Below are 10862 nucleotides of genomic sequence, written 5' to 3'. Positions count from 1 at the left end.
ATAAGCATGCCACAGGCATGGCTTCTTTGACTGTGTTGCTGGTGAGTTTTTGGAGATTAAAGAGAGATTTAGTGCCTTATTGTGAGAGTTAGTGTTAGTGTGAGAGAGTGAGTTAGTGTTATTGTGCGAGTTAGTGGTAGCGTGAGTTAGTGGTAGAGTGAGTTAGTGGTAGAGTGAGTTAGTGGTAGTGTGAGTTAGTTAGTGGTAGTGTGAGTTAGTTAGTTGTAGTGTGAGATAGTAAGAGAGCAGTAGTGAGCGAGAGATGGTTTGGATGAGTGTGCAAGTGGTTTTTCTGTATACTTAACATTTACACGCAAACACATTCAATACATACATACACTTATCAATAACACTACATACACTCCATACCGCATACCCTCTCATACTACACTACATACCCCATTCCCTTTCATCCCATACCCCATTCCCTTTCATCCCATACCCCATTCCCTTTCATCCCATACCCCATTCCCTGTAATCCCATACCCCATTCCCTGTAAACCCATACCCATCCCATAGTTAGATTTTGTTTACATATCCTCATTTTAGTCTTCTTATACATTTTTGTTTGTTAAATACTCCTTACCCTCTTTTATTTATATCCCTTTCACACTTTGAGCACTTTTTATTATTTGTTATTTGTTTTGACCCCCTTTCATTTGGGCACATTTACTTTTTGTTGGAGTATGTCGGGAGGGTGGGATAAGTAGCAGATTAGCCCGCAACTATTAGAGTTCCTCAGGACTGAGTTTAGACGAGAGGTTATAGAGGACGTCAGGCAGGAGTTTAGTCAGGAGAGGGGGAGAGGGAGGGGGAGAGGGAGAGGAAGAGGAACAGCACAGGAAGGGGGACAGGAAGGGGGTCAGGAAGGGGGGGAGGAAGCGGTGGGTGGACTCGGTCACGTTGTTCAAGCTGAGCAAGTGGCTGGGCCCAGTGGCGGCCAGCATAGAGCTTCACAGTCCGGGAAACAGAGAACACCATCACAGGGGAAAGCCAAGCTGACAAGGTAGGCGAGGTATACTATGGAGGAGAAGGAGGCCCTTGTAGAGGCTTATATGCCGAGGGCTAAGAGGCTGCAGGCTCAGAAGGCCACCCCTAGGGAGAAGAGGAAGTTATGGCTGGAGATCAGGGATGAAGTTAATGCAGTGGGGACCCATAACAGGGATGTTGAGTCAATCAAGCACCGCTACTGGGACTGCAAAATGGAACTAAAAAGAAAAATATCGAGGAAGTACCAATACGCAACAGGGACTGGTGGTGGCCCAGAAAATATCGTTGAGTATTCACGATGGGAGGAAATGTTGTGTCCAAGCATCTCCGAGCTGGCCATAGTCGGGATCGGAGGAGTCAATACCGGGAACCTGCCACTCTCATCTGACGGTAAACTCATTTAATAATCTCGTAACATCAAAAATAAAGAATGTATTTAAGGATATGATTAATGCTATTACGCTTTTAAACACATTATTACGTAAACGCATTCACCATTACCTTGCGATTACATTAGTATCTAGGCTACAGGTTAGGTGTGCATTTAAAAAGACTGAAAACAAATGCAAAAACATTCAGATTGACCAGATAGATATCAGAAACACGGTTTGGAAAATGAGGAAATCGTATTGATTGTTATATTTCAAAGTGGATTAATGAGGCTGCATTTGTAATTCTATTGTAAGCAAAAGCATTTACATCTTTATTTGGAACTATGCTAATATATACATTTCTTTCTTTTTGCAATATACAGAGTCTGGGGAGGAGGCAGCACACCAACTACAGGCTCCTCCTTCACCCAGGTATGAGAGTGGTGGAGATGACTCGCCACCTCGGGGAGACATGGAAGACATCCCTCTATACGCCTCAGAAGAAGAAGCCCCCACTGCACCAGCAGCCCCTCCTGCACCAGCAGCCCCTCCTGCACCAGTAGCACCTCCTGCACCACCAGCCCGTCGAGCACCAGCAGCCCGCCGGGCACCAGCAGCCCCTCAGGAGGAGATACCAGAGGTGCAGATATTACAAGAATTTCAACAACAGATGCGTGCCTCCCGGAGGGAAAATCTTCAAAGCAGAATGCAGATGTCAGAAGATATTCATGCCATTCGAGAAGGACAAAACGAGATCATAAATACTCTCAGAGCTATATTGCAGGTCCTCCGGGAGGCGCATAATGCACCATCTGCTGCTGGGCCATCTGATCCTGGGCCATCTGCTCCTGGTACTCCTCAACCTCCTACTCAGCCGGGTCATCCCAGTACGCCTCCTTCCCCTCTTCCACAAACATCTCCCATGAGAACTCGTTGGAGGGGGCAGTTGCCCCCCCCAGAGCCTCAGTCTCGTGGGAAGAGGGGAAGGAAGAGGAAGTAAGTTTTTTTTCCCCGATATATATTTTTATTTATTTAATGTGTAATGGATAGGTATGTGATGATGTTGTCTTCTTACACTTGTGGACCCCACTCTGTATATAATCTGCTTCTATTGGACTGGGTCCATGGAGGCAGATTGTTTGCAGAGTGTGGGTTACAAGTGTGTGGACACCACATCATCACATACCTATCCTTGTTCATTACATTGATTGGTTTCTGTGATGTGATGTGATGTCCAAACTGTTTCCCTAATCTCAAAGAAAATGACCATTACAATTATACATGATGGCATATTACTGTTTGAATGCCAACAACACAGCTTAAAGGGACAGTCAGAACATTATTGTTTTTTCGCAAATTTGGAAAAACAACACTTAGAGAAATACACCTTTTACTTCTGTGATTAACCTTGTATCTATGCCTCTGGAAAATTACCACTTATTTATGTTCTTTTGACAGACCAACATTTCAGCCAATCACTGATCAATCCAGGGTAACTATACTGTATGAGCTCAATGTTTTCTATTTGAAAATGCAAAAAAAAATGCCCTCTAGTGGTCAAAATGCATTCAGATTAGATGCACTCTTCAAGCTCTAAGAAATGAGCAGCTGAACCTCCTAGGTTTAGATATCAACTAACAATAACAAGAGAACTAAGAGAAATTGGTGATAAACGTTTGAGATATAGTTTTGAAAAAAGGCATTTTTCAACATTAAAATCATTACTGTTTTTCTTGACTGTCCCTCTAAAAAATAACATATGCTAACATATACTAATCCTTAGGGATTGTTGGTATATCTACATGTACTTGTTCAAACATGAAAATATTGGAATAGGGTACTTAGCCTGTATGCCATATTTCTATCGACGTGTTAAATAAAGTCTATTTTCTTAAAGAGACATTATTGTGTTTGAATTATTTAAGAAGGAATATGGTTTCAGGTCCTTTTACGAGTTACTTTAGAAATATATGCTCACATTAATATATTTGGAGATTAACCAATTTGGAACTCATACATGACACAATACTGAGCATTTACATTAAAGGGACAGTATACAATCATTTCCAGAGAACTGCATGTAATAAACACTACTATAAACAACAAGATATACAAATAGCAAAGGTAAGTTGTACGCAATTCTTAACCCTTGCACATACAATATTTTGCTCCCATAAAACAAAAAAGGGGATAAATAGAGGTTAAAAAGAAGGTATGTATGCGCGCTGAAAAGCTAAGGGGATACTATCAAACTAATGAATAAAAAATATATGATATAAAAATAAATAAATCCTGGAGACAATTATCAGACCAGAATAGGTGTGTACAATAAACAGATTTAATTATTAAAAGAAACTACCTAATATACTATTCATAATATGCAAACAGATAGGTAATAGATGCAGTTAATATAACAGGCTAAAATGTTTAAGCAATACAGCAAATTAATGTATCTTTAAAAAACTCATACGCATATATATATATCGTGGTTATCTATTAATTTAAAATATCTTTACTTTCTAATAAATATAATATACTAAATCTCTATGGTGAAACCACTAAAAACCAACACAGATAAATTGTGAAATAAACTCTGAGAGGCCCTCCATTATTTGTCAGACAGTTTATTTAGGAATCAATATATGTTAATAATAAGATAAATATTTACAGGTATATATATATATATAAATCTATTTTACAGATACAGTCCACATTTTAAGATACAGGGCAACTTTACTACACACTAACCCCAATTTGTTCAATACTGCTAAAATAATCATAGGAATGTACTTAGCCATATTTCTTGAGAGTTTCAGCCATCTTTACAGCATGCCCAGGATACAAAAAGAAGACAGAGGCTCTGATGTTACAGTATTTTATACCCCAATTCAAAAGGGAGTGGCTTATCAAATGTCACTCAAAAAAACCATTGGGTGTGTCTTTCTAGACAGACACTAGACAAAAGAACTACTTGAATAAACCAGCTATGTGAATTGCCAGTTATAAAATCTGTGAGCTATATTCCAATATCCCTGTGATAAAAATGTCACCACATTCCCTCACTTTTTCTTCTCCTATGTTGCCCCGTTTTCTAGTTATACCCACTAGTACAGAAGAACACAGTGGGAGCGAAGACCTTACAGGAGAAATTCTCCCACCATCCCTTCGGAATCATTCCCTCGGCGATATGAGCTCTTCTGTACTTTCCTAGGACTGTCAATTCCTAATCTAACTTTATACAATTCATTAGAAAAATTAATTTAAAATTATACATAGAAACACAAAATCCTATGCTAAACCCCATTAGAAACATTTATACAATGGTCTTAAATATTGGGAAAAGTTCATGTATGAGTGTGTAAGTGTGGGTACACTAGATGGGTATGCGTGTAGTAAAATCTTTATTAAGAAAGTGTGAATCGTGCCTGTAAAACAAAAGTTATAATGGTTCACTGAAGTTCTTTGTTGTCATCTTTTGGCATCTGGTCCTTGCTTTTGCTTTACCAAATCTCTCTCTTTGAACCACTTTGTTTTTTTCCAAGACCCTCAAAGGAATGAAAAAAAGATTAAAACCAGGCATATATTTACTTCACACTACAACACTCCATCTGCAGTAGAAACCACATTCACAGTTATTAACTTCAAGTTGGAAAGTGCCTCTGTTATTGCATCATCCCACTCGCACCCTTACTTAACTTATGTTGCTTGATTTATATGATTATTTACCCCTTTATGCTATATATATATACTAGTGTTAAAGCCCGTGTACACGGGCCAAAATGATTTTTTTTTTTTTTTTTTTTTATTCAAAAAAATAACATAAGATATAAACATTAAAGTAGACATAAAGTCATATTTTTATTTATAGTAAATTAAAATAAAATAAAGTTTAATTTGTACATGAAGAATATTTTTGCTCTAAATAATACAAAATTACTTCTAACTAATTAAAAATACACAACTTATTTATTTATTTAAAGTATATTTCTTTAAAAACAATGTTTTTTGTAAAAATATTATCACTGTTTGGTAATATCTTTCCTTGCTTTGAACTTTGAAGTATCTTAATTTTGACATCAGATGATGTACGAACTCGAGACATTGCAACATAAAGTTGTCCATGACTGAATACTGGTTCTGGAAGAAATATTCCTACTTTGTCTAACGTTTGACCTTGTGATTTGTTGATGGTCATTGCAAATGCAAGTTTGATTGGAAACTGTCTCCTTCGTAAAATGAATGGTAGTTCAGTGTTGGCAGGGGCTAAATCTATTCTTGGAATAAACACCATTTGTTTTTTAGCTGTTCCTGTGAGTACTTCTGCAATTAATAGATTTGGCTTAAGATCTTTAACTATCAATCTTGTTCCATTGCACAGACCTCTTTTTGTGTTCAGATTTCTGAGCAACATAATAATACTTCCCAATTTTATTTTTAACTTATGAAGAGGCATTCCTGATGGAGCTAATTCGTTTAGAAACTCTATGGGATAGTTTTGTGCATCTTCATCTGTCTGATCATCAATTGAATCTGAACTCAGATATATTTTTTCATCACCATCGAGTATATTTAATACATGCTCATTGATTTGATCAACATGACAATTTTTGGTACACAAAATGGCCTTTTTTGAAAAACGGTGAAGATCAGATGGAAGAAGTCTTTTTCCAAAAATGTCAGATATGATACAATCATGGCATATTAATTTGGAAGGGATCTCAACTAAATCATCAGGAAGGCCCTCTGAATTATTTAATGAACCCTGTCCTAATTTTATTAGCCAATTGCTAAATTCTGGATCCACTGAACGCACATTATTCTTCAATTTTAAAATTTTGAATATATCCCAGTGATCATAGAACTTTATAGTAGCTTCCACAATAGCAGTTCTATTGCAATGAGGAATAACTGGGAGTGTTTGTCTGAAGTCCCCACCAAGGAGTATAACTTTTCCACCAAATGGCTTATTGTTCTGCATAATTTCCTGAAGGAGCTTATTTACACATTTTAGAGCTATACCGGGTGTCATTGAGGCCTCATCCCAAATAAGCAATTTAGCATTACGTATGAACTCTGCATCTTTTGAAGTCATTCTCATATTTGATGTTGATGTTTCCAGTAATGGAATTGGAAGCTTAAACTGTGAATGGTAAGTTCTGCCACCATCAAGGAGATTAGCTGCTATTCCTGTAGAGGCAACAGGAAGAACTCCATCTGTGCGTCCACGTAAAGTACTCAATAATGTTTTATATAAATAAGTCTTGCCACTTCCACCAGGTCCATCAATAAAAAAACATCTGTGTGGTAAATTTTCATTATCAATTGCAGACATTACATTGTCAAATGCAGCTTTTTGCTCGATGTTTAATGCTTCTTGAAGTTGTGCTCCAACTTGGGCTTCCAACTGTGTAACATAGTTGAATTGCATTTCTGGAATGAAGTTTGATGGATTGGGTAGTCCAAAATCTTCACAACGTTTACCATGCAATATGAGAACATTTTGAATATCTGTTAATGCCAAATTTTTCCAACTTTTGCAATCATCAATGTGGTCTTCATGACGTGAATAATCTTCATAAAGATCATGTTTGTATTTTTCAAAGAGTTGTGGGACATTAGGTGGGACAACAAAGATACACAAATAAGCAAACAGTTCCCTCATTTGTTTAGGCATTTGTTCAGATGCTGATTCGTTAAGTGTAAGATCCCATGTAGCGTCGTCATCTAAAAGTGAAAGCTTTTGGGCAGCTTCTTTGAATGTGTGACAAACTTGTCCATTAACAGTTCGTAAGTCCTTAAAGGATATTGCTCCTTTTAAGTGCAAGAGCAGTAACCTCAAACAAAATCTCTCCAAATCTGATGAAATATTTACATTATACAATCTGCCAATTGTTGTATCTGCTCCTCTTTGTCTTGGATTCCACTTACGGGTTTTTACATCAAATACAAAATGTTGAGGAATGTCAGAGTAAAAAAATTCACGTGCCGCATTATTATCAACATTCAACTTAAAGTATGCTGTCAAAGTGGTATCCCTGTCTTGTGCCTTTTCTGCAGCTAATTGTACATTTTCATTATGGAAATATACATCTTGTTCGCCTGGAAGATGAACTTGAAGTCTTATTATTGTATGTGTTTGATGGTGCATCAAAAAACCATACAACCTCCAAACAGCTTCAGGAGCACTGACATATCTTGTGTCCAAAAAATTTTGAATTTCATCATGCTGTAGTGTATTATGTTCCTTAATGGAAATATTTGCACAATCGTAACCTTTATATACATATTTGAAGAGATATTTAACACTTTTAACAGAAACACAACTCTCTACATTTATATGGCAGTTGTATTTCAAGCAGAAGTATGGGCTATATGGAACTACCCATGAGTTGTCAATTTTTTTCCCTTTGACAATTACAGTGGTCTCATTTTTTTGTCTCCGATATCGCGGATATCCATCAACATTAATTAAAGTTTCTTCTTGAAAATTTTTCGGAAAATTCTTGCTGCAATTACCATCAACCATGAATGGAGAATTTAAATTATGTTCTCCACATGGACCGTGTATCATATGCTTTATTACAATAGCATGTAGTCTTGGATAAATATGTTCATCAGGAATTTCAGCTGATATAAAAGTGTCAATGGTTTCAGCATCATTTGGCTTGTCTTCGGCTTTCAATATTAAAAGGATATGAGCATGTGGTAATCCTCTTTTTTGAAACTCTATTACATGCACTTTTGCGCAAGGACTTCCAAGAACATGTTTGTTCAAGATATCATTCAAAAGAGAATTTAATTTGAGATTGAAAACTCTTGCTACCAAATCTGGTCTGAACTCCACTGCTTGACCTTCTAATAGGTTATCAAGTATCTCAGGCCATTTAGGGTTGCAGGTCATGGTGATGAAGTAATCCGGTTTTCCATATTTTCTAACAATGGCCATAGCATCATGGTAGTTTTGGGCCATATTTCGTGGACTTCCCTGAAAAGATGATGGCAAAATAACTGCTTTTCCAGGCATCAGGCCCTGTGCAGCAGCCTCACTTTGAATGTAATCCATTAATCCTGTATATTTTTCAATGCGAAGATTAGATTGATTTTGACGGATATAGTTGAGTCTGTTGGCCTCAGTCTTGACATAAGCATCAACAAAGTACTGCTGCGTCAACTTGCCAGCACTAAGGAAAGGATTGAATTGATCCCTAATTGAAATTCTGTAAGAGTAGTATTTCATTTGGCTAACTCTTATCCTTGGATTGGTGGTTACTCTTCTTTGTACATCACTAATTGATGTTGGCCTGTAGTTAAGAGCAATATTGGAACCCCAACTTTGGTCCCCATATGGAAACAACAAAGGATACAGCAATGGTTCAAGATTAGGATCTAAAACACTTATTCTTTCAGTTTTTTTTGTTTGATCTGTAGATCGGCAATGAATAAGAAGGTCACGTTCAAGAGGAGGTTCACCATCAGAATTTTGGAAAATAACAGCAACCTCATTAACTCTTTGTACGTTATATCTTCGGTAATCTGATGTTCTGTCCTGCAGAATTACCATTGAAACTTTAGAATTTTGAACTCCATTTAAAGATGCTTCATGGATGCATTCTTGCTCTACCTCATAGAGCATTTTACATGCTTTTGCAAAAGGGTTATACTGAGACATATATGAACTTAACTCCCTCAAAAGTTCAATGTGACATCCTGAATTTTCTTTTAGTGCTGCTCGTTGGTCCGCAGCTTCCTCAGGACTCAAAATGTAGAGTTGTGCAAATTTGCGTTGATCATCATTTTCTGGATGCAAAGCACCAGATCGGTGATAAATTTGGCCATTTATTCTAAAACAGTATGGGCCATATCCTGGAGGTGGTGCAATGTTTGCTCCCATTGATGCAAACGCCAATGCACTATTTATAGAACGGATATTTTGCATAAAATTTTTTGAATGTGTGTGTTGTCCAGTCATTAGTTGTTGGATCAGTGGTGAAATTTGTATATGAGGTAATGTTATTTTTCCTTTATTGCAGCATTTATTAAAAAGCTTATCGCTTGGCTGTTCCTCTGGAAAATGCTTCGCCATGCAAAATTTGCAATAAACATTAAGTTGACCACATGTGTGCATCGGGACATTGTCTTCATTAAATAGTGAATGGTTATAACTTTTGTTATATTGATTAGTGATAGTGATGTTAGTACTATTTTTTTTTTTTTTCTACGTGCAGCAGAACGTGATCTTTGCATGTCCAGTTGGAGACCTTTTTCCTGAGCAGTCATATTGGCCCTACAAATCCTTTTTTTTTGAAGAATCCTTTTTGCGTACAGTTACCCTTTGTTGTTCAGTCATATGTGTCCGTCGTATACGTTGAGTTTCTTTTCTTCTGCGTTTAACGTTTTCTGCATCTTCCTGTGTTAAAATTCTTTTAGGAGGCATTCTTCTATTTTTATGTTTATGCAGCACTCTTTATTTTTTTTTAAACACTCTTTTTTATTTTTTATGCACTTTTTTGTAGTCACTTTTTTTTATGCAGTATATATGTTTTTTAAGGTTTATTATTATTAGGCACTCTTTATTGCCTTTTTTATGCTGTATCTATGTTTTTTTAAATAGGTTTGTTATAATGCTGCTTATGTAGTATTAGGCACTCTTTATTGTCTTTTTTATGTTGTATATATGTTTTTTTTTTATAAAATTTTTTTATAATGCTGCTTATGTAGTATTAGGCACTCTTTATTGCCTTTTTTATGCTGTTTATGCAGTCTCTTTATTTGTTTTAGGCAGTCTTTTAGGCACTCTCTTTGTTATATCGGCAGTCTTTATTTTGTATTAGGCAATGTTAGGCACACTTTTTTATTTTTAGACAATCTTTATTTTGTTTAACAAAGACTTAGGCACTCTTTACTTTGTTTTATACACTTTTTATTTTGTTTTTGGCAGTGTTATTTTTTTTTAATGCAGTCTTAGGCACTCTTTATTTTGTTGTAGACATTAGGCGTGTTTATGCTGCTTATGTAGTATTAGGCACTCTTTATTGCCTTTTTTATGCTGTTTATGCAGTCTCTTTATTTGTTTTAGGCAGTCTCTTTATTTCCCTTTTTTTTTAGGCACTCTCTTTGTTATATTGGCAGTCTTTATTTTTTTAGATAGTCTTTATTTTGTATTAGGCAATGTTAGGCACACTGTTTTTTTTAGACAATCTTTATTTTGTTTAACAAAGTCTTAGGTATTCTTTACTTAGTTTTATACACTTTTTGCTTTGTTTTTGGCAGTCTTAATTTTTTTTCATGCAGTCTTAGTCACTCTTTATTTTGTTGTAGACATTAGGCGTGTTTGTCACTCTTTACTTTGTTTTAAACATTTATTTTTTTTTATGCACTTTTTTTTATACACTTTTTTTTTTATGCAGTATATATGTTTTTTACGGTTTATTAGTATTAGGCACTCTTTATGGCCTTTTTTATACAGTATATATTTTTTCTTAAAAATGTTTGTTATAATGC

General features: G+C 36.0%; 1 protein-coding gene across 1 annotated transcript; it reads right to left on the bottom strand.

The window, feature by feature from the left end:
* Positions 1-3608: 3608 nt before the first annotated feature.
* LOC128664526 (uncharacterized) lies at positions 3609-9289 on the bottom strand. Its single transcript, XM_053719346.1, has 2 exons — positions 5385-9289; positions 3609-3613 (listed from the first exon to the last, which is right to left on the bottom strand). Exons 1-2 carry the CDS (start codon positions 9250-9252, stop codon positions 3609-3611), a joined length of 3873 nt encoding a protein of 1290 aa, XP_053575321.1. The 5' UTR covers positions 9253-9289.
* Between the last annotated feature and the right edge of the window lie 1573 nt (positions 9290-10862).

The sequence above is a fragment of the Bombina bombina genome, chromosome 6 (assembly GCF_027579735.1).
Source record: "Bombina bombina isolate aBomBom1 chromosome 6, aBomBom1.pri, whole genome shotgun sequence".
Classification (NCBI taxonomy): domain Eukaryota; kingdom Metazoa; phylum Chordata; class Amphibia; order Anura; family Bombinatoridae; genus Bombina; species Bombina bombina.
This window is presented reverse-complemented; position numbering and strand designations above follow the sequence as displayed.

Coding starts and splice junctions, on each gene's coding strand:
- LOC128664526 (XM_053719346.1), bottom strand. CDS start 9,252: ATGGGAGCAAACATTGCACCACCTCCAGGATATGGCCCATACTGTTTT.